Source organism: Aethalodelphis obliquidens, unplaced genomic scaffold (genome assembly GCF_003676395.1).
Source record: "Aethalodelphis obliquidens isolate GAN/ISIS:26980383/991018 unplaced genomic scaffold, ASM367639v1 scaffold4, whole genome shotgun sequence".
Classification (NCBI taxonomy): domain Eukaryota; kingdom Metazoa; phylum Chordata; class Mammalia; order Artiodactyla; family Delphinidae; genus Aethalodelphis; species Aethalodelphis obliquidens.
In genome coordinates, this window is record NW_020837948.1 from 41,902,945 (window position 1) to 41,927,743 (window position 24,799).

The 24,799-nt window shown below is 38.9% G+C and overlaps 1 protein-coding gene and 1 long non-coding RNA gene across 6 annotated transcripts in view; one reads left to right on the top strand and one right to left on the bottom strand.

Moving 5' to 3' along the window:
• The window catches only part of KIAA0825 (KIAA0825 ortholog), a 398,483-nt gene extending 389,128 nt beyond the window's left edge, over positions 1–9,355 (top strand). Inside the window, exon 21 of one of the 2 annotated variants that reach the window (XM_027100606.1) lies at positions 9,052–9,355. In XM_027100606.1, the coding sequence (XP_026956407.1) occupies positions 9,052–9,169 (118 nt within the window). In that variant the 3' untranslated portion in view covers positions 9,170–9,355. The remainder of the gene's footprint in view (positions 1–9,051) is intronic. The other variant, XM_027100611.1, reaches the window with a different exon arrangement.
• Positions 1–24,799, bottom strand: part of LOC113617333 (uncharacterized) — a 58,361-nt gene that overhangs the window by 17,229 nt on the left and 16,333 nt on the right. The gene's annotated exons all lie outside the window — the stretch shown is intronic.

Consider the following 24,799-nt stretch of genomic DNA (forward strand, 5'->3'; position numbering starts at 1 on the left):
ATGTTACGGTTAGCATTCTTTCTTGTCCCATTGGTTGGTATATAACTCTCCCACTTAAATACATAGAAAAAATCATATTAATTAAAACAAATTGCTGGAAAGTTAAGTTGTGTTGCAGATAGTCTCTGTAGACTATAAGTTCAAATTACGGGTTTTGCTGCTTGTTCCTGAGCTTGGAACGATTCATTTTACTGTATTAGTAGTAGCAAAAGAAATCAACTACCTTATAAAAGAACATCCATTTGAATTCTTGCAGAAATAGCTAGATAAACTGCATATATAGCTAGTTATCATAAACATATAACAAATGCTTGGCTAAAGCAAGCAACCAACCTGCTAATTCATGATGGCAAGTTTTGATATTTAATTACATTGAGTATGGATTTCAGATGTGTGTATTTATATATATATATTTAATATATATTTCACTATTCATTTATTCTATTTATTTCTATATATTTCTATACATTAAATATAGATAGCATTGGGTTTCAGGGGTTCTAAGTGGTATATTAACAAACTGTGATGTATTTTCATAAAATAAACAGACAAACCTTATTTTCTAGACATTGAAGTGTTAAATTGAGGCAAAGTAATTTGACAGGAGTTGGAATAACTCACTTTATTTTAAGAAATGCTTATGTTTTGTAACTTCCAAAGGCCAGGATGTGATTTCCATTTATTGTATTCTATAAACACTGAACATCCTTTACAGTTCACAAAAACCTCTATAATATTCAAAATAAAATCTCTATTCTAAGTTTGAAAATAAAACAGTACAAATAAATGATATTCTTAAGCGTTTTTGACCTTTTTGTTTGAATGAATTACCTTAATGCTTTCTTTTTTCCTACTGAATTCTCCCCAAACTAGTATACCTTAATTAGCTTGAGGGAATAACTAACTTAATTTAGAAATAAGTTTGCAAAGCTCTCTCTGATCCCTTATCAAAGTGAGATTTTTTGCCATCCTCTCATTCCCTAATGCTCCTACTGAAAATGGTATAAGGCCTCATAGCTCCCATGTATGATTCCTATTATTTAACTACTTTAGAGATTCAATACAAAGTTCAGAGAAAAACAAAACTTTTAAAGTATTAAAAATTACTATCTAGGGGCTTCCCTGGTGGCGCAGTGCTTGAGAGTCCGCCTGCCGATGCAGGGGACACGGGTTCGTGCTCCGGTCTGGGAAGATCCCACATGCCGCGGAGCGGCTAGGCCTGTGAGCCATGGCCACTGAGCCTGCGTGTCTGGAGCCTGTGCTCCACAACGGGAGAGGCCACAACAGTGAGAGGCCCGCGTACCGCAAAAAAAAAAAAAATTACTACAAAGAAGGAAATTCTAAACTATTCTTTTTGGAGAAGATAAAACTAAGCAATAAATCAATTGTCTATGTTACATGAAAAGAATAACAATTTCTCCATTTTCACCAAACGTATGATAAGGAAGATAAACTGAAACTATATACATTTCTTAAACTTCGGTTCTAAAACATTAGGTAAATGTGGTTGTGGATTTGCCTCGTGTGGAGAACATATCAGAAAGTAGGGAGGTCTCAGGACTTCCCTGGTTGTGCAGTGGTTAATAATCCGCCTGCCAATGAGGAGATACCGGTTCAATCCCTGGTCCGGGAAGATTCCATATGCCGCAGAGCAACTAAGCCCGTGTGCCACAACTACTGAGCCTGCACTCTAAAGCCCGCGAGCCACAACTAGTGAGGCTGCGTGCCACAACTACTGAGCCCGCATGCCACAACTACTGAAGTCCGCATGCCTAGGGCCCGTGCTCCGCAACAAGATAAGCCACCACAGTGAGAAGACCACATGCTGCAATGAAGAGTAGACCCCGCTCGAGGCAACTACAGGAAGTCTGCGCACAGCAACAAAGACCCAACGCAACCAAAAATAAATAAATAATTAAAAAAAAAAAGTAGGTAGGTCTCATCTATCAAGTATAGTATTATAAAGACCTGTCTCCAAAGTTAAGAGACTCTAATTCTGTGGTTTATGTGGATAAAAAGAGCTACTAAAAAATGGTGCCATTTATATTCATGGTGATTACATTCAAAGCTGATTTTCTGGTTTATAATAGATTTCCCATAGTTATTCATGAATCACAATATTCATGAAGTTTTTCTCAAATTTAGGATAGCATTTTATCTGTCCCCTCCCTAAAGTTTGTCCTTTGGGATTCAGTGCTGTTCAGAATCACCTTTCTACAGAAACGTCTTTAAAGAAGGACATCAAATTCTATAGTTTCCAATTTTACCATAGGATTTGATAATGACCTTTAAAAAGTGAGGAGGCATTCTGTCATTAATGTTGCTACCTTTCCAGTGAATGAGGAAGGACATGAATTATTCCCCAAGACTACCACAGATTGCTTCATGAGTGAAGGAAGAAATGCCTGAATTATGCCTTTCCCACAAACAATTGCTAAGATAAAGCCTAAGGAAATGGCACCAGTGCCTTATATTTTCACTGACATTTCATACCTAAACTGAAATATTCTACAAAATCTTTATGGGATTTTGAATATGGATTTAGAATAATTACTCAGTCAAGCCCATATGACGACCTCTTTTGGTCTGAATAAGCTCCCTGAAGAGAAGACCATATCCAGCTCAACTTGCCTCTACATTACCTAGCCCAGTGTTTTGAGGTTAGCAGGTACTCAGTAAATGTTTGCTGGATGAATGGGCAAATTAATTATACACAGTAAAACTGTTCTAAAATGTGGCTCATTGTGATAAATACCAAATAAACTACAAACCAAAGCAGATCTCTCATAACATAAGCTATACACGTACTAAAAGCCCAACATAGTAACTTAGAAGGTCCTCTAATTTCAGCCTTTTATGTAGAGGTGCACTACAGTTAATTTCCTACCATTACCATTCATTGAGACAGAGTTTCCCAGAGTTTTGCTAATTGGGCCAGTCTTCTATTTCTTCTATATCTACAGCAGCATATCCTAAGAACTGGTATGGAGATGATTAGTAAATGAATGAACTTGCAAGAAGTTGTTGTCTTTTGGTATGATCACTGAGTTTAAGACCTTAAGAATCAACTAATGATGTAGAAACAAAGGATGAGGAGACTAATTTTAAGGCTGTTAGAGTCCTCATATTTATGATTCATACAAATAACAATTTAACAATACCTATTCTAGATACCAACTACTACCTGTTGTGACACTAGAGGTTAAAGATTATTATTTCTTCAATTCAGCTAAGAATAACATAGGAACATCTAAGCTTCTAACACATAGCAATCAACAGATATTTTGTGAGTGCTTAAAGTGTACAGAGTATAGTGTACAAAGCACTATGTTGTTTGCTATTTGATATATCTTCTTTGAAAAAAAAAATTGTAGTAAAAGTTATACTTAAAAGTCTTCCTCAAGGAACTGAAAATATAGATGAAACCATACTACACATGGGGCCTTCCCTGGTGGTCCAGTGGCTAAGACTCCATGCTCCCAATGCAGGGGGCCCAGGTTCGATCCCTGGTCAGGAAACTAGGTCCCACATGCTGCAACTAAGAGTTTGCATGCTGCAACTAAGGATCCCACATGCCACAACTAAAGATCCTGCAAGCTGCAACTAAGACCCGGTGCAGCCAAATAAATAAACAAATAAATATTAAAGAAAAATACTACATGTGAAAAAAAAAAGCAATGTAATCACTCAAGAAAGTAATAGAAGTAACAAAGCAATATATGGTTAATTTACCAAAATAGTGCTGATATTAGGTACTATAGGACTCAAAGGAGGACAATCACATCAGGGTTAGGTAGTTGGAAAGGACTTTATGAAAGAGGTGAGATATGGACTGAGTCTGAAGAATGAGCAGGTTTGGGATATATGGAAAGGTGTTTCAAGTGAATGGAATAGCAAAAGTAGACATGCAAATGTGGGAAAACATAAGTCCAAAGGCAATACGGAAAATCATCTTCTCCCTGAGGAGAGATGGTGGCAGCTAAACAGAACTACTGCCTAGGTAGAACACTAAGACTTAATAAACTCTTTGGGCAGGGCAGTCATTGAAGGTTTGGTGTAGCAGTGGTGTGAGGCCTGAGCTCTGAATATCTGGGGAATACTGCACTGTTCAGGCAATAAAATCATGAGCACCTATGATTCTGTACCCATTTCCAATGTGTGGAGGGTTTTTTTTCCATATCACCAGGTAATTCTCTGCCACCAGCTGGGTGTCTCATAATTCAACACAGTTCTGGGACTACCTGGAGATGACATCAGATCCCATAGGTTAAGGGCTTCTTCCTACAGGATTACCCTCTGCCTCCGAACTTCAGATGCCAATTGCAAGTCCAGGTTGTCACCTAGGCTTCTGACAGACCTGGCTACAGATTGGAAGTTCCACTGAACCCCTCCTTGGGTTCCATTAATTTGATAGAGCAGCTTACAGAACTCAGAGAAATTTTTTACTTACTAGATTACTGGTTTATTTTAAAAGGATATAACTCAGGAACAGCCAGATGGAAGAGATACCTAGGGCAAGGCATGGGGAAAGGAAGTGGAGCTTCCATGCTCTCTCTCCCAGCATGCCACTCTCCACAAATCTCCATGTGTTTACCAACTTGGAGTCTCTCTGAACCCTCTCCTTTTAGATTTTTATGGAGGCTTCATTACACAGGCATAATTGACTAAATCATTGGTCATCGGTGATGGAATTTAATCTCCAGCCCCTCTCCCCGGAGGTGGAGGGTGGGACTAAAAATTCCAGCTCTCTAATCATGTGGTTGGTTCCACTGGTAACCAGCCTCCAACCCTAGGTGCTTCCATTAACATAACAAAAGACACCTTTATAGCTCTCCGCACAGTAAATTCCAAGGGTTTTAGGACCTCTGTGCCAGAAATTGGCAAGAAGATTAAAATTTATTTCTTATTACAAATCACACTATCACAGCACCCGAACTGTGGACTGATTGCAGAGGGAGGAATGTGAGAATGACTGCAGAGTAAGTTGTCCCTTAACTGGAGACTGACAGTGCAGACAAGATTGGAAGTAGAGGCGTAAATTACTTTGTGAACTTCAGACCCTGTGTTACTGAGTGTGGGGGCTAATGGTCAGTTTGAATAAGCGAAAAATATATATATGAAAAAATATATGAATGATGAATATAATTGGAATGGGAGTGAAAATAACATCAAGTAGTTGAATTTAGAGAGCTTGGGACGAAAATGAATTTTAAAGATACTGAATTACTGTTTGGGAGACATGAATTACAGATGTGGAGACAACATCTGAATATGTGGGGTTAGATGTGGGGCTTTCCAAGAGAGAAGAGAAAATAGTCTAGGACTGAATCCTGAAGAAAACCCACATTTATAGGACAGCAGGAAGAAGAGAACAGAGAAAACATAATTTTCCCCTCTGATTTGAACCTCCCTTTGAAGCCAGTCTGCACTGTGCTGTACAGAGGAGAAGGACAAAAAGGGTTGATTGAGAAGAATAAAGTCCAATATGACTTCACTTTTCACTCCTCAGATACCAACTAGTAGGACAATTTGAAATCATTAATTTGGCCAGATGGTTAATGTTGTTTAACAGTGAAATTAACTAATAAATAATATAAAGCACTTTGTAAATATGAAGTACTACATAAATGTTTAATAACATTAAATCAGGAGGCTTATTTCTAGTTACATTTTTATATCCAAGTGTTTTATTGGTGTTTCAGGAGAAATGCCAATAATATGATCGAATGCCATCATTATAGACTGTACTTGAAAAATACAACAAAGGGATTACAGGAGAACAAAAACAGCCCTGGCCATGCTAGGCTGAACAGAGTGAACTGGCAAGAAATGTCTCCCTTGTGAAAAACAAGAGGCAACAACAACATGATCATAGAAATGTATAACTGAACACTGAGTAAAACCACTGTAATATGTAGCAACTTCATCTTACCCACATGTTTATAAAAACAGGGAATTTATCAGATAAAATGATGTGAAGGGCACAGGGTAGGAGAAGGAACATCAAGGTAGGAGCTGTGAGGAAGCCACTTGATACAAGTAGAGTCTCACAAAATAATAGCAACATTTTATGAATTCATAGCTCACCTACTATTTACAATAATGCATTAAGATGTATACCATGAGAGGGTGGGAGGGTATATGGGGATATATGTATACATATAGCTGATTCACTTTGTTATACAACAGAAACTAACACAACATTGAAAGGAATTATACTCCAATAAAGATGTTTAGAAGTTGCTAAAAATAGCATCCCCTATTTTGCATATGAGACAGCTAAGGCACAGAGAGGTTAAGAAACTTGCCCAATATCACACAGTCAGTAAAAGGCAGAATCAGGATTCAAACCTAGACAGTGTGGCTACAGTGTTTGCTGGGAGGAATCTGGGAAAGGTTTTATTTCCCTGATAAATGAGTCAGGTGCAGCTCTAGCCCCTTCCTCCTTTTTCCTGCCTGAAAACAAGGACATGATGCTGAAGCTACAACAGTCATCTTGGAACCATGAGGTAAAGGACAAGAAAACACAGAGGCACCAGCCCTGCTGCTGTCAAGCTACATAACCCATGCCAGTAGTCACCCACCTCTGGATTTCTTATTATGTGAGAAAAATAAACACTTGTTTGTGTAAACTACCACAGTCAGGATTTCTGTTATTTGCAACTTTAACCAATATGCCAAATGATCATGATACTACTACTAACAGTTATCACTTATTGAGTGTTTGCTATGAACTGTGCACTACTTTGTATGTTTTATGTATACTTAGTCATTTCATTCTGATGGCAACTCTATGAAGCAGGCGCTGTTATTATTCCCATTTTATTGATAAGGAAACTGAAGTACACTTCATCTGGCTTGCCCAAGGCCACACAGCTTGTAAGGGATTCAAATCCAGCACCTGACTTCAAAACCTCTACTCTTCAGCAAATAGTATTCTAAGCAGTGAAACACTAAACACTATTTCAGTTAAAATCACAAATTAAATAGGGATGCTTCAACATTATTTTGGAGATTCTAGAGCACATATTGCTCAGCAAGGATGCTATTGACATTTCAGGAAGACAACTCTTTATTGTTTAGGTTTGCTGTATATTAAAGATATTTACCGTCTCTGTTCGCTGGGTCCTAGAAGCACTCCCTACTCTGTGTCAACCAAAAATGCTCTCCACATTTCCCCATAGGGAGGTGGTGTCACCCCAGTTAAAACCACCATTCTAGAACATTATTCAGCAACATTCTCTGTAAAAGTCCAAATAGTAGATAATTTAGCCTTAGTAGGACAGTTGGTCTCAGTCAGTGTCACTCACAATTACTAAAATCGGACACTGTAGAGTGAAATCAGTCATAGGCAATACATACACAAATAAGCATGGCCGTGTTCCTATCAAACTATTTTGACCACATTTTACAGATGAGAACTCTTGAGGCATAGAAGAGGTTAAGAAACTTGCCTGAAGTGATTCAACTAGTACGTGAGGGGTATGGATTCATCCCAAAGACAGAGTGATTCCAGAGCATGTGCTCTTAATCAGGATACTTTTGAGTTCACAGATTTTAGATGTTTTTCTCCTAGTAGAAGTCATAGTGAATGCCTCAGAGAACTTCTCACACTCCAGATTCTGGCCCTCCTCCTCTTGCCTGGTGTTGGTTGCTCTTTCCTGCAGTAAGGGTACCCCAGGACTTGCTTCTCTGACAGTAAGGACTCATGCTACCGTGGACACACTTTATGCTTAACCACTCCCCAAGCATGGCTCTCCTGGTTGGCTCTGACACACAGCTATCCACAAAGGCCCCCAAATAAAAGATTCTCCCAAACTGATCACTAGAACAGTTACTTTGCCATATATATATCTCACCTCCTAGGGCTGGCCAGGCATTGAACCCAACACTCCAACAAGGAAACCTGTGTGGAAACAGGGATCCTATTAGCAGGTTTCTATGGAAAATGCAATGCCCTTGCCTCCTTTTCACTACTCAAACAAGATCAGAACAATCTCACCCCAAATTGTTATCCTTTCCTCGTGTATGACAGGCTGTTTATTATCTAGGAATTCTGACTATAATAAAATAGGGAGCTTTGGAAAACATTCAGTGAACAGCTGCTTATCTGTTAGAAATCCTATCCCCTTGAAGCTCTTCTAGCAGAGGGTCTTTTAGGATTATCAACACTGGTTTTAAAATCCTTTTGAGACAGCATATCATGGTTGATGGCTTAGGGGCTGGTAAAAACAGGAATGAGGAAAAGAAAAAGGAAATATATGCAGACGACTCCATGTTGTAGTGCTGGATTAAGTATGCCATGGCCATTCCTGGGGCAGTGGCATATATAAGAGAGAAAGGAAGGATTAACAATACTTGGGTTATTGTGATATTTACTTTGCAAGATTATATACAAATATAGTTCCATATCCTAACATTTTGTTCTGTATCTCCCAATCATCCAGAATTAGAAAGTCTTTAGTCTTTTCTTTTTTTTTCTTTAGCAAATGCTCTATGGAACCTTGCTGACAATTTGCTGCTTTTCTTGGGTGATTTAACTTGATTACTTGAAATCTGATCTTATTTCTAGGAATAGATGGACCTACCTTTAAGGTATATCCAATTCAGCTTGGTATTATTCTTGTGGCTAAAGTCTTCCTGGCAAATGTTTCTGCAACTTAAAGCCACTGATATGTTGATCAGTGAGGGGAAAATACTATGAAAAATATTTGCTTATTAATTGCTAATTCTAGATGTATTCATATGCATGCATATTCTGGGAAGCCATACATTTTTTAAATATAGAAATATAGAAAACTCACTTAAAACAATACTTAGAAACTTCCCCCTGGAGTAGAGCTGGTTTGACTCTACTTCCGTTCCCATTCTCCTGGCCCACTCTGCAGAAGCAGTGCCAAGGAACTATGTTGCTCAAGAGGCACTGAGTAAAAGAATAAAGAAGGACAAACACTCAGTAAATCAGTGACTGCTCATATTCAACCCTGAAAAACTGAGTGTTGACTGTAGTTTGGAAGTTACAAAAATGCTAAGATGTGATTTTTCTTTTAGGTGGGAAATGAGGAAGGATGAAAGACTAGAAGAGGAAGAAAAAGCAATGCTGGAACATCTAAAACTAATATGTACCATCCAGGACTCTTCTGCCTCAGATAACACAGAGGAACAGTAATCTGCAGAAAACAGCAACAGTTTTATTTTAGGAAATAATCACATGTAATGGAGTAGGATTTTTACTCTAGTCAGAATGAACCTCTGATGGGCTGTGAAGCGTGAAACCAATGACTGAGTAATCTCTGAACTGAAAAAGAGTACAGCACGTAAAGAATAAAATGCTACATATTTTTTATTTTTAAAATAATTTCAAATGTTTTTCTTTCCTCAGTCTTTCTCTTAATATGATATAACTACTGCCATCTCGTGTTCCCTTTGAATTATTTTTTTTCTTTCAGTCTTGAAGTATCTATGGCAATAGGCAAAATGTTTGGAAATCTTTTCCCGAAGGATTTTTAAATACAACATTTGGATGTTAAGTTGGAGTCACATACCCCCCTGAGGGTCAATTGAAAATTTCAAATTAATTTTGTAGCCATAACCCAAGTCCAGGTCTTAATTGCCTCTAGTACCCACCACTTTACCAGTCTCCTTTCCCATAGCCTCTTCCTCATCCAATTTATTTTAATCAGAGCCACAAAAAGCACTCTCTTGAAGTATACCTTTAGTAATATCTATGCCTACAGTGGTTTTTCAAACATCAGATTCAAACTTCTAATCATATCCTATCAGAACCTATACCAGCAGTGCCATGTTCAGCGAACTGCCTGTCATCCAAGCCACACGCTTGCCATTTTTCCCAACTAGAAACCATCTTTCTCCCAAAATCACGTTCAAAATTCACTCCAGCAATCTCGTTATCCATAGTTCCATAGTTTCTGTTACTTCTCTTATTTCCATTGCATTGATACACACACACGAACACAGGCACACACACACATGAAGGAAACAGAACGTGTACTAGTGCCTCTATGCCAAGTAGGGTTGTATTTACTATATTCTTCCCATCAGTGCCTGATATTAGATTAAAAAGACCTTGAAGGCTTTACAATATAATATGAAATCTCCCTTTATAGCAATAGTCTCCCCAGATACCTACTATAGAGTTATTCATCTAGCGGGCAGTTAATAAACACAGTTGTTTAAATGGCTGTCATTGTAAGAAGACAGCAAAGACAATTAGACTGTTGAGCAACCTATAGGACATCTGGGAGAAGCCTTACATCATGAACTATTTTAGACCATATGACATTGAACATCATTGTTTCTGATGTTCTCAGGTTATTCATGTTCCCACATTCTGTGATTTTTATAAAATATGTATAGGCTACATGATTTCCAAAGGAAAGTACTTGGACATTTTTCAAAGAGTAAAGCTTGGAGTGCAGAGGACACCTTAGAAAATCTCTTGCATTATTCTCTTACATAAAAACACATAAATGGCCATGTAGCCAGCTGCCTGCCAAATAACACATTTTACTTTTAAAGAATGTACTTTAGTTGGCCAGTATAATCATAAACCAAGTGTTTTAAGACATGGTTGAAATAATTTCTAAAAATTTTATGCAGACCATTTAAAAAATGCTAAGAATTTTTTATGAGAATTAGACTTTCCACATTCTCTTATCTATAAACAGTTACTATAACAACAAACATAAGGCAATGGTTGACTTTATTCCTTCAGCTTAGTGATGGTCTATACTAAATCTGCACAACTATATTTTATTAGAATAGACACTAAAATAGAAAGTCAAAAAATAATGAATTGATCCAAAAGCTAAATAAAATAATCTTATAAAGTTATAGGATTTCACATTTGGCTCCTTTTGTTTTCTAATATATCTAAGGATCATCTGTTAACACTATTTTTTATTGAATCTGTTCACTTCTGTATTAATCCTGGAAAGTGATTTAGTTTGTCTTGAAAAAATGTCTATATGGCTCCCTTCCAAAAGGAAAGAAGTATAGTAAGGGGAGAATGAGATAAGTTGAAAGGAGAGAAATGTAGAAAAGAGAGAAGAGTTTGCATTTGATTTCTCTTCTATGCTTGATCTATGAAATTACTGTAGCCATAAGTGCAGTAAAATTTATAATTGGGAAATTTAAATAAGTTATTGTTTTATCAGATCATTTTGACTTTACATTTGATATGTTTCTTAAAGTATGATAAAAAGTGGTACTCCAAAACAATTACTCTTTCTCACATTTTTGTATAAGTTAACAATAAGAATGAAGCCTAATATTTTATAACTATATATGCTTATTACAAAAATGTTATCTTCCTATAAAATATTATCTTCCTTCTGTGTTTTATTTAACTGTACTTTTATGTAATTTTAAAGAGGTATCTATTATTGGCCTAGCAGTGTTAAAATAGTATGAATTAATTTCTAATAAAATACATTTTATTCTTAACAACACACGTTTGAACTGTGCAGGTTCACTTATATGCAGATGTTTTACTGATATGTACTACAGTACTCCATAACATTGAATTGATTGATCTGTGGATGCAGAACCATGGGTTACACACAGGATAGGTACCCCTAACCCCTGTGTTGTTCAAGGATCAACTGTGTAGATGATAATGTGTATTTCAGATATTTTACATTTGTCATGTCGATGAAAAAATGTTATAAAACTACCAACCAAGAAATAGGAAAAGTAAATCACTGTTTTGTCTATAACATCTGCTTACTCTAAATATCCTACTATGTCAGTTCACAGATTCTTGAGTCAAAGCGAGCTTCAGGTAGTTTATAATAGGAATTTCTTATAAAAAAATTTGTTTTTTTAAATGATTTTAATGATTCTTGAAATAGTTCATAATGTTTAAAAAACATTTTAAAAGTTGTATTTAGCCTTAAAAAGGAAGGAAACCCTGTCAACATTGATAAACTTTGAGGGCATTATGCTAGGTGAAATAAGACAGTCACAAAAAGACAAATGCTGTATGATTCTACTTATATGAGGTATCTAAAGTAGTCAAATTCATAGAAAAAAGTAGAATAATGGCTACTCAGGACTAGAGGAAGGGGAAAAGAGGGGCTGTTTAATAGGTAGAGTTTCAGTTTTACAAGATGAAAAATGTTCTGAAGGTATGTTTTACAATAGTGTGAATATATTTAACACTACAGAACCATACACTTAAAAATGGTTAAGATGGTAGATTTTATATTATGTCTTTTTTTACCACAATTAAAAAAAAAACTGGTAAAAGTGGTATCTCTACTGATGAACTTTCCTAACATGATGCCTGAAAGTTTTTAAATTTTAATGGGGAACTATGAGACCTGTATATTCAGTATCAGCTATTATTCCACACAATGATAAAAACTATCTGCTTTGCCTTTGAGAAATGTTTTCAACAGCATCATCAGTAAAGCAGTAAACTCTTGTTTCTCCAGAATTTAAAGAATCCACAACCTTGTACTGATATAACCCTTTCCCCTCAAAATATCGTAATAATTATTTGTAAGAATAAAGATCTGTATCAGTAATTACTACAGCATAACAATATTATCATAATTTGGCAGCTTGAAACAATACACATTTATCACCTCATAGTCTCTATGTCCAGTGTCTGGGCATGGTTTAGCTGGGTTCTCTGCTTAGGATCTCACAAGGCTGCAATGAAGGTGTCAGCCAGGTCTGTGGTCTCATCTAAGGTTCAACTGGGTAAGGTGCCACTTCTAAGTTCACATCATTGTTGACAACATTCATTACCTTGCAGGCTATCAACTCAGGGCCTCAGTTTCTTGCCATGTGAGTCTAGCCAAAATGGCCTCTTTGTTCCTCAAAGTCGGTAAGGGACAGAGAGTCTCCTTGCAAGATCAATGTTACAATTGTATACAATTGTACAATTATACAATTGTATAATCACATGCATTTAATCATGCACATTCCATCTCCTTTACCAAATTCTAGTGGTTAAAAGCAAGTCACTCATCCCATTCATACCCAGGAGGAAGGGATCACACAATAGTGTGAATGCTAGGAGGTGGGGATGATGGAAGCCACCCTGGAGTCTGTCCATCACAAGTTAGAATTTAGGCACTGAAATATCCTACATGGGGGGACCAGCAGAGAAGTGGAAGTAGGGCTGGACTAGGAATAAGAACTGGGAGTTAGTATTTTTTGTCATTTATTAAGCTGCTACTATAAGCCAGGCTCTGTGCCAGACTCTCAGTGAGTACAATTTAATCCACTCTAAGCACTTAATGAGGTCTGTGTTGGAGTCCCATTTGAGATAATAAGAGTTGTAGATATGTGAAAAAACTGACCCAAATTTTAAATAAAGATGCACAGTGAGGTTCTGGTTCAAGATGGCAATGTAGGAATAGCCTGAACTCACCTCCTCTCACAGACGCACTGAATCTGCAGCTACATATGGAACAAATTCCTCTGGAAAAAAAACCCCTAAAAACTAGCTAAGTGATAATTACACATTGAGCAAAAGAGGAAAAGCCACATCAAAGTGGGTAAGAGAGGCTGAGACACAATCTTGTCATAAACCTTGCCACTGGTGGGGTGACACACAATCAGGAAGGGACTCAAAACCTGGAGCTTGAGGCCACATCAGACACCCCAGCATTTAAGACCTGCACCTGTGAGATGAGATCCCAAAATATCTAGCTTTGAAAACCAGCAGGGCTTGCATCCACAAGATCCACACGGCTACAGTGATCTGAGAAATGTCTATTAAAGATTCATGCGCTAGGACTCATCCTGGGCCAGAAACAGAAGCACCTGATCTCATCCAGACTTCATGTTAAAGAGGCTCATTTGTTAATCTTAAAGCATCTGCCTGAGGGACAGGCATCTAACTTAACACAAATTTAGGGGCCTGCTGGGATACTCTCAGGGACAGATGCTGATGGGCATCATTTGTTTTCTTTCCAGTGGGTGCCACCTTTCCAGTCCCCCTCTGTCTCACCCCAGCAGGCAGGTGCCATCTGCATACTCTCCCTCTGCCATGATTCAGAGTGCTAGTATCTCCTGGATGAACTTTTACAAGCATCTGGGGCCACATCTTCTGTGGTTGCCGTCAAGGGGACACCCAATGATCTCCTGGCTTTGGCTGCCACGGGGGGCTTGTGTTCCTGGGTCTCACTGGGCTGTAACAATTGAAGAGAGAGATCTCCACAGACTGCCAGGCCCATAGATAGCAGACTGAAACACATACATAGTCTTTCTAAGAAACAGGCCTATTGGCTCATCCAGGAGCTTTGGCCTGAGAGAGGCAGCCTTCTGGTTTAGCACACATCTAGGCGGCCTCTCAAGGAATGGAGGCTAGTAAATGCAATCTTTGTGCTCTCCTTCTGCATCACTCCAGCTCACTGACATCTCCCAGAAAGAAGATTATTACCCTTCTCTAGCACCCCCAATTTTTGCAGGTGCCACCAGGGGACACCTCTATATCACCTGGCTCTGGTGGTCAGCTGAGCTTACAGTCACAGGTACCACAGGACTGTAACTAATGGAGAAAAAGGTTTTATACAGCTATCACTCCCAGGGTACAAAAAGAGACAACAGGCCAAGGAGCTCGAAATTTCTGTGAAAGAGGCCTATTAGTACATCATCACAGCTGCTGCCTGAACAGCAGGCCTCTAATTAAATACACATCTAAGGGCTGATTGTAATCCTTTCCATAGACCTAGGAGAGTGGGTGCTATTTTTGTGCTCTCCCTCTGCTGTGCTCCAGAGTGCCATTATCTTTTGGAGGAGAGCTGGTTTATACTTCTGGTGTCTTTATGGCTTCCACTGAGGGGATGCCCTTTGATTGCTTAGCTACAGTGGCCAGGGGTCACCTGGTGTTCCTGGGTCCCACAGGACTGTAACAATCAAAGAGACAGTTCTTGGCAGGCTACCACCTTCAGGGCACAGATAGCAGACTGAAACACAACCTTAGTCTTTCTGTTAAAGAGGCTATATGCTTGTCCTGGAGCCTAAACCTGAGGGGCAGAGTTCAGGTTTGGCACACATCTAGAGGTGTATGGAGGCGCTCTCAGGGAAAATATGCTTGGGAACCATCTTTGTGCTCTCCCTTTGCCTCACTATTGCTCACTGGTATATCCCAGACAGGAGTCTATACACTCATCTCGAACCCTGAATATTGTGACTGCTGCCCATGGGACACTTCCAGATTATCTGATTCTGGTGGCTAGTGGGGCTTACGCTTGCAGTCCCACTGAACTGCATACACTTGCATACTTTAAAGGGTGCTACATGAGGGTCTGGCTTCTGATTAGCCTAAATCTAGGTGTGGACTGACTATCCCCCCTTTTGGGACACTGACAGGTCTTGGCACAACCTCAACTACTGTGAGCTATTAAAAATAAAATAGGCTGTTTGGACAAGCACAAAGGTTTGAGAGACAACCAAGAGCCAGGCCAGGGTTGAATGATGAAGTTAATCTCCCACACTACATCACTACTTCAAAACTGGAGAGGTAGCTGTTGCAAAAAGAAAAGAATATGTTCCAAAGGAAAGAATATGAAAATACTTCAGAAAAACACCTTAATGAAATGGGGGTAACTGATTTACCCAATAATGGGTTCAAAGTCATGGTCATAAACATGTTCATTTGGACTTAGGAGAAAAATGGATAAACATAGCCAGAATTTCAACAAAGAGTTGGAAAGTACAAGAAAGTATGAAACAGTAGTCACAGACCTGAAGAGTACAATAACTGAAGTGAAAAATATACTAGAGAAATTTAAGAACAGACTAGATGAAGAAGAAAGGATCAGTGAACTCAGACACAGAGCAGTGGAACTCAACCAGTCAGAGTAGCAAAAAGTAAAAAGCTTGGAAAAAAGTGAAGACAGTTTAAGCAACTTATGGCACAACATCAAGCATACTACCATTTGCATTATATGGGTCCCTGAAAGAGAAAGAGAAAGGGGCAGAAAACATATTTCAAGAAATAATGGCTGGGGACTTCCCTGGAGGCCAGCATTATCCTGATACTAAAATTAGACAAGGAATGTAACAAGAAAATTACAGACCAATATCTGTGATGAACATAGATGCAAAAATCCTCAACAAAATATTAGCAAACCAAATCCAATACATCATAAACCATGATCAAGTGGAACTTATTCCAGGGATACAAGGACAGTTCAATACTCACAAATCAATCAACATGATATATCACATTAACAAATTAAAGAGTACAAATCATATGATGATCTCAACAGATGATTTCATTTGATAAAATTCAACATATGTTTATGATAAAAACTCTCAACAAAGTGCATATAGAGGGAACATACCTCAACATAATGCAGAACATATTTGACAAGGCCATAGCTAACATCATACTAAATGGTAAAAAGCTGAAAGCTTTTTCTCTAAGACCAGGAACAAAGCAAAAATGCATATTCTCACCACTTTTCTTCAACATAGTATTGGAAGCCCTAGCCAGAGAAATTAGGCAAGAAAAAGAAATAAAATGCATCCAAATTAGAAAAGGAAGAAGTGAAACTGTGACTATTTGCAGATATATACTATATATAGAAAATCCTAAAGACTCCGCTAAAAATCTAGAACTCATCTCCCCCCATGAACACATTAAAAATACATGACACGTGGAACAATTCTCACCAAAATCTAACTGGAAACTGGCAGGAAGACTCCTGTACAAACAACACTGTGAGAAAGATCCACACGTAATCAGGTAGGAAGGGTTGCAAAGAAATCAGGTAATGCCCCTGGGAAGGGACTTAGAGGAAAAGGGAAAATACATGGGTAGAGACCCACCCTGGGGAGTAAGTGGTGAAAGCCATAGATTGGGTGCCCCAGTCCTGGGTCATATACCAGGCAGATGAGCTCCCTTAGCTGGCTGGAGGGCAGCAGGGACTAATAGGGCTGTGGAAGCAAGGACTCTGTTCGTGAAGGGTGCACGTGTGTTGGCCTGACACAAAGGCAGGGCAGAGAGGGCAGTTAGAGGACTTCTCTCGTGGCTGCTGGGTTTCCTGTGATTCCTTGGCACCTGCCCCAGTCTGATCCAAAGGAATGATCCAGCTCCACTTACTCCACAGTGTGGCATGGGATCTAGGGCTGCCATGGCTGGGAAGAAAACTTCACTGTGGTACACAGAGGTGATGTGGTCCTGGGGTGGAGCCTGGGTGGGACACTGGTGGCCACTTGTTGGTGCTTATTCAAGCAGAGTATCAAAACCAGCACAGAATTCTGCAGCAGCTCTACTGCAGTTCACATGCTGATACACTGCTGCGAGTCCATGAGGGAACCACTTGCTCGGCAAAACAGCTCCACAACAGGGCAGGGGTGGTGCAGGCTGGGGGCAGTGATCAGCTGTGAGGGACAAAATGGACTTCCACTTGAGGTTGCATCTGAGCAAAGTGAGGGAAACAATTGCAGGCACCTGTACAGGAAGTACATCTGAGGCAGCTTAGAACTCGGTCTGGGGCCAAAAGGAACTGAGACCATGTGTGGGTCCAACCCGCTTCAGAACTCCCCATGCTGGGGAAAGGGTTCTGGTGCTGGGAGAGATGGAAGAACATACTTAAAGGGAACTGAGTCAGCCTGGGCATGACCCTAAGTACTTCCACTGCAGCAACATGGGATCAGACCCTGTCCCTGATAGGGTGGAGATAACCATTAAGCAGAGAGGAAGTCTCACTTCATTCCAGTCCTCAGCTCTAGCACCTCCATCTCTATCCCCACATCTTACTAAGGTGACAGCTGCTAAAAAACTGTTAAAACTAACAAATGAATTCAGTAAAGTTGCAGGATACCAAATCAATATACAAAAATCTGTTGCATTTCCATACACTAATAGCAAACTGTCAGAAAGAGAAAGTAAACAAACAAAAAAACCATTTACAATTGCAACAAATTTAACCAAGGAGCAAAAAGACCTGTATACTGAAAACTGTAAGACATTGATGAAAGAAATTGAAGATGACAAAATAAATGGAAAGATATACCATGCTAATGGATTGAAAGAATTAACATTATTAAAATTCCATACTAAAGTCTGGACCTGCCTAAGAGACAAGCGACTTTTTCTTCCCTCTTTGTTTCCTGGTGCGTGAGGAGAGGGGATTAAGAACGCTGCTTAAAGGAGGTCCAGAGACTGTCGCGAGCCGTGGCTAACAGCGCGGACCCCAGAGACGGGCATGAGACGCTAAGGCTGCTGCTGCCGCCACCAAGAAGCCTGTGTGCAAGCACAGGTCACTATCCACACCCCTCTTCTGGGGAGCCTGTGCAGCCCGCCACTGCCAGGGTCCCGGGATTCAGGGACAACTCCCCCGGGAGAACGCACGGCGTGCCTCAGGCTGGTGCAACGTCACACTGGCCTCTGCCGCAGCAGGCTCGCCCCACACTCTGTGCCGCTCCCTCCCCCCAGCCTGATTGAGCCAGAGCCCCCGAATCAGCGGCTCCTTTAACCCCATCCTGTCTGAGTGAAGAACAGACACCCTCCGGGGACTTACACGCAGAGGCGGGGCCAAATCCAAAGCTGAGCCCCTGGGAGCTGTGAGAACAAAGAAGAGAAAGGGAAATCTCTCCCAGCAGCCTCAGAAGCAGCGGATTAAAGCTCCACAATCAACTTGATGTACCTGCATCTGTGGAATACATGAATAGACAACGAATCATCCCAAATTAAGGAGGTGGACTTTGAGAGCAAGATTTATGATTTTTTTCCCCTTTTCCTCTTTTGGTGAGTGTGTATTTGTATGCTTCTGTGTGAGATTTTGTCTGTATAGCTTTGCTTCCACCATTTCTCTGAGGGTTCTATCCGTCCATTTTTTTTTAAAATTTTTTGCTTAATAATTACTTTTTATTTTAATAACTTTATTTTATTTTACTTTATCTTTGTTCTTTCTTTCCTCCCTTCCCTCCTTTAGACAATGAATCATCCCAAATTGAGGAGGTGGACTTTGAGAGCAAGATTTATAATTCAATCCCCTTTTCCTCTTTTTGTGAGTGTGTATGTGTATGCTTCTGGGCGAGATTTTGTCTGTATAGCTTTCCTTCCACCATTTGTCCGAGGGTTCTATACGTCTGTTTTTTTTCTCTTAATAATTATTTTTTTTATTTTAATAACTTTATTATATTTTATCTTACTTTATTTTATTTTACTTTATCTTTTCTTTCTATTTTTCCTTCCTTCCCTCCTTCCTTCCTTCCTCTTTCTTTCTTTCTTTCTTCCTTTCTTCCTTTCTTTCTTCTAATTCTTTCTTTCTACATTTTCTCCCTTTTATTCTGAGCAGTGTGGATGAAAGGCTCTTGGTGCTGCAGCCAGGAGTCAGTGCTGTGCCTCTGAGGTGGGAGAGCCAACTTCAGGACACTGGTCCACAAGAGACCTCCAAGTTCCACATAATATCAAACAGCGAAAATCTCCCAGAGATCTCCATCTCAACGCCAGCACCCAGCTTCACTCAACGACCAGCAAGCTACAGTGCTGGACACCCTACGCCAAACAACTAGCAACACAGGAACACAACCCCACCCATTAGCAGAGAGGCTGCCTAAAATCATAATAAGGCCACAGACACCCCAAAACACACCACCAGACATGGACCTGCCCACCAGAAAGATAAGATCCAGCCTCAACCACCAGAACACAGGCACTAGTCCCCTCCAACAGGAAGCCTACACAACCCACTGAACCAACCTTAGCCACTGGGGACAGACACCAAAAACAACCGGAACTATGAACCTGCAGCGTGCAAAAAGGAGACCCCAAACACAGTAAGATAAGCAAAATGAGAAGACAAAAAAACACACAGCAGATAAAGGAGCAAGAAAAAAACCCACCAGACCTAACAAATGAAGAGGAAATAGGCAGTCTACCTGCAAAAGAATTCAGAATAATGATAGTAAACATGATTCAAAATCTTGGAAATAGAATAGACAAAATGCAAGGAACATTTAACAAGGACCTAGAAGAACTAAAGATAAAACAAACAACAATGAACAACACAATAAATGAAATTAAAAATACTCTAGATGGGATCAATAGCAGAATACCTGAGGCAGAAGAACGGATAAGTGACCTGGAAGATAAAATAGTGGAAATAACTACTTCAGAGCAGAATAAAGAAAAAAGAATGAAAATAACTGAGGACAGTCTCAGAGACCTCTGGGACAACATTAAACACACCAACATTTGAATTACAGGGGTTCCAGAAGAAGAAGAGAAAAAGAAAGGGACTGAGAAAATACTTGAAGAGATTATAGTTGAAAACTTCCCTAATATGGGAAACAAAATAGTGAATCAAGTCCAGGAAGCACAGAGAGTCCCATACAGGATAAATCCAAGGAGAAATATGCCAAGACACATATTAATCAAACTGTCAAAAATTAAATACAAAGAAAACATATTAAAAGCAGCAAGGGAAAAACAACAAATAACACACAAGGGAATCCCTATGAGGTTAACAGCTGATCTTTCAGCAGAAACTCTGCAAGCCAGAAGGGACTGGCAGGACATATTGAAAGTGATGAAGGAGAAAAACCTGCAACCAAGATTACTCTACCCGGCAAGGATCTCATTCAGATTTGATGGAGAAATTAAAACCTTTACAGACAAGCAAAAGCTGAGAGAGTTCAGCACCACCAAACCAGCTCTACAACAACTGCTAAAGGAACTTCTCTAAGCAAGAAACACAAGAGAAGGAAAAGACCTACAATAACAAACGCAAAACAATTAAGAAAATGGGAATAGGAACATACATATCAATAATTACCATAAATGTAAATGGACTAAATGCTCCCACCAAAAGACACAGATTGGCTGAATGGATACAAAAACAAGACCCATATATTTGCTATCTACAAGAGACCCACTTCAGACCTAGAGAAACATACAGACTGAAAGTAAGGGGATGGAAAAAGATATTTCATGCAAATGGAAACCAAAAGAAAGCTGGAGTAGCAATTCTCACATCAGACAAAACAGGCTTTAAAATAAAGACTATAAGAAGAGACAAAGAAGGACACTACATAATGATCAAGGGATCAATCCAAGAAGAAGATATAACAATTGTAAATATTTCTACACCCAACATAGGAGCACCTCAATACATAAGGCAAATACTAAAAGCCATAAAAGGGGAAATGAACACTAACACATTCATAGTAGGGGACTTTAACACCCCACTTTCACCAATGGACAAATCATCCAAAATGAAAATAAATAAGGAAACAGAAGCTTTAAATGACACATTAAACAAGATGGACTTAATTGATATTTATAGGACATTCCATCCAAAAACAACACAATACACATTTTTCTCAAGTGCTCATGGAACATTCTCCAGGATAGATCATATCTTGGGTCACAAATCAAGCCTTGGTAAATTTAAGAAAATTGAAATTGTATGAAGTATCTTTTCCCACCACAACACTATGAGACTAGATATCAATTACAGGAAAAGATCTGTAAAAAATACAAACACATGGAGGCTAAACAATACACTACTTAATAACGAAGTAATCACTGAAGAAATCAAAGAGGAAATAAAAAAATACCTAGACACAAATGACATTGGAGTCACGACGACCCAAAATCTATGGGATGCAGCAAAAGCAGTTCTAAGAGGGAAGTTTATAGCAATACAACCCGACCTTAAGAAACAGGCAACATCTCGAATAAACAACCTAACCTTGCACCTAAAGCAATTAGAGAAAGAAGAACAAAAAAACCCAAAAGTTAGCAGAAGGAAAGAAATCATAAAAATCAGATCAGAAATAAATGAAAAAGAAATGAAGGAAACGATAGCAAAGATCAATAAAACTAAAAGCTGGTTCTTTGAGAAGATAAACTGATAAACCATTAGCCAGACTCATCAAGAAAAAAAGGGAGAAGACTCAAATCAATAGAATTAGAAATGAAAAAGGAGAAATAACAACTGACTGCAGAAATACAAAAGATCATGAGAGATTACTACAAGCAACTCTATGCCAATAAAATGGACAACCTGGAAGAAATGGACAAATTCTTAGAAATGCACAACCTGCCAAGACTGAATCAGGAAGAAATAGAAAATATGAACAGACCAATCACAAGCACTGAAATTGAAACTGTGATTAAAAATCTTCCAACATACAAAAGCCCAGGACCACATGTCTTCACAGGCGAATTCGAACAAACATTTAGAGAAGAGCTAACACCTATCCTTCTCAAACTCTTCCAAAATATAGCAGACGGAGGAACACCCCCAAACTCATTCTACAAGGCCACCACCACCCTGATTGCAAAACCAGACAAGGATGTCACAAAGAAAGAAAACTACAGGCTAATATCACTGATGAACACAGATGCAAAAATCATCAACAAAATACTAGCAAACAGAATCCAACAGCACATTAAATGGATCATACACCATGATCAAGTGGGGTTTATTCCAGGAATGCAAGGATTCTTCAATATACACAAATCAATCAACGTGATACACCATATTAACAAATTGAAGGAGAAAAACCATATGATCATCTCAATAGATGCAGAAAAAGCTTTTGACAGAATTCAACACCCATTTATGATAAAAACCCTGCAGGAAGTAGGCATAGAGGGAACTTGCCTCAACATAATAAAGGCCATATATGACAAACCCACAGCCAACATCGTCCTCAATGGTGAAAAACTGAAAGCATTTCCACTAAGATCAGGAACAAGACAAGGTTGCACACTTTCAACAATCTTATTCAACATAGTTTTGGAAGTTTTAGCCACAGCAATCAGAGAAGAAAAGGAAATAAAAGGAATGCAAATCGGAAAAGAAAAAGTAAAGCTGTCACTGTTTGCAGATGACATGATACTATACATAGAGAATTCTAAAGATGCTACCAGAAAACTACTAGAGCTAATCAATGAATTTGGTAAAGTAGCAGGATACAAAATTAATGCACAGAAATGTCTGGCAATCCTATACACTAATGATGAAAAATCTGAAAGTGAAATCAATAAAACACTCCCATTTACCATTGCAACAAAAAGAATAAAATATCTAGGAATAAACCTACCTAGGGAGACATAAGACCTGTATGCAGAAAATTATAAGACACTGATGAAAGAAATTAAAGATGATACAAATAGATGGAGAGATATACCATTTTCTTGGATTGGAAGAATCAACAGTGTGAAAATGACCTTACTACCCAAAGCAATCTACAGATTCAATGCAATCCCTATCAAACTACCACTGGCAATTTTCACAGACTAGAACAAAAAATTTCACAATTTTTATGGAAACACAAAAGACCCCGAATAGCCAAAGCAATCTTGAGAATGAAATACGGAGCTGGAGGAATCAGGCTCCCTGACTTCAGACTATACTACAAAGCTACAGTAATCAAGAAAGTATGGTACTGGCACAAAAACAGAAAGATAGATCAATGGAACAGGATAGAAAGCCCAGAGATAAACCCACGCACATATGGTCACCTTATCTTTGATAAAGGAGGCAGGAATGTACAGTGGAGAAAGGACAGCCTCTTCAATAAGTGGTGCTGGAAAAACTGGACAGGTACATGTAAAAGTATGAGATTAGATCACTCCCTAACACCATACACAAAAATAAACTCAAAATGGATTAAAGACCTAAATGTAAGGCCAGAAACTATCAAACTTCTAGAGGAAAGCATAGGCAGGCCACTCTATGACATAAATCACAGCAAGATCCTTTTTGACCCACCTCCTAGAGAAATGGAAATAAAAACAAAAATAAACAAATGGGACCTAATGAAACTTCCAAGGTTTTGCATAGCAAAGGAAACCATAAACAAGACCAAAAGACAACCCTCAGAATGGGAGAAAATATTTGCAAATGAAGCAACTGACAAAGGATTAATCTCCAAAATTTACAAGCAGCTCATGCAGCTTAATAACAAAAAACAAACAACCCAATCCAAAAATGGGCAGAAGACCTAAATAGATATTTCTCCAAAGAAGATATACAGACTGCCAACAAACACATGAAAGAATGCTCAACATCACTAATCATTAGAGAAATGAAAATCAAAACTACAATGAGATATCATCTCACACCAGTCAGAATGGCCATCATCAAAAAATCTAGAAACAATAAATGCTGGAGAGGGTGTGGAGAAAAGGGAACCCTCTTGCACTGTTGGGGGGAATATAAATTGATACAGCCACTGTGGAGAACAGTATGGAAGTTCCTTAAAAAACTACAAATAAAACTACCATATGACCCAGCAATCCCACTACTGGGCATATACCCTGAGAAAACTATAATTCAAAAAGAGTTATGTACCAAAATGTTCACTGCAGCTCTATTTACAATAGCCCTCAGATGGAAACAACCTAAGTGTCCATCATCGGATGAATGGACAGAGAAGATGTGGCACATATATACAATGGAATATTACTCAGCCATAAAAAGAAACAAAATTGAGCTATTTGTAATGAGGTGGATGGACCTAGAGTATGTCATACAGAGTGAAGTAAGTCAGAAAGAGAGAGACAAATACCGTACGCTAACACCTATATATGGAATTTAAGAAAAAAAAATGTCATGAAGAACCTAGGGTTAAGACAGGAATAAAGACACAGACCTAGTAGAGAATGGACTTGAGGATATGGGGAGGGGGAAGGGTAAGCTGTGACAAAGCGAGAGAGAGGCATGGACATATATACACTACCAAACGTAAGGTAGATAGCTAGTGGGAAGCAGCTGCACAGCACAGGGAGATCAGCTCGGTGCTTTCTGACCACCTAGAGGGGTGGGATACAGAGGGTGGGAAGGAGATG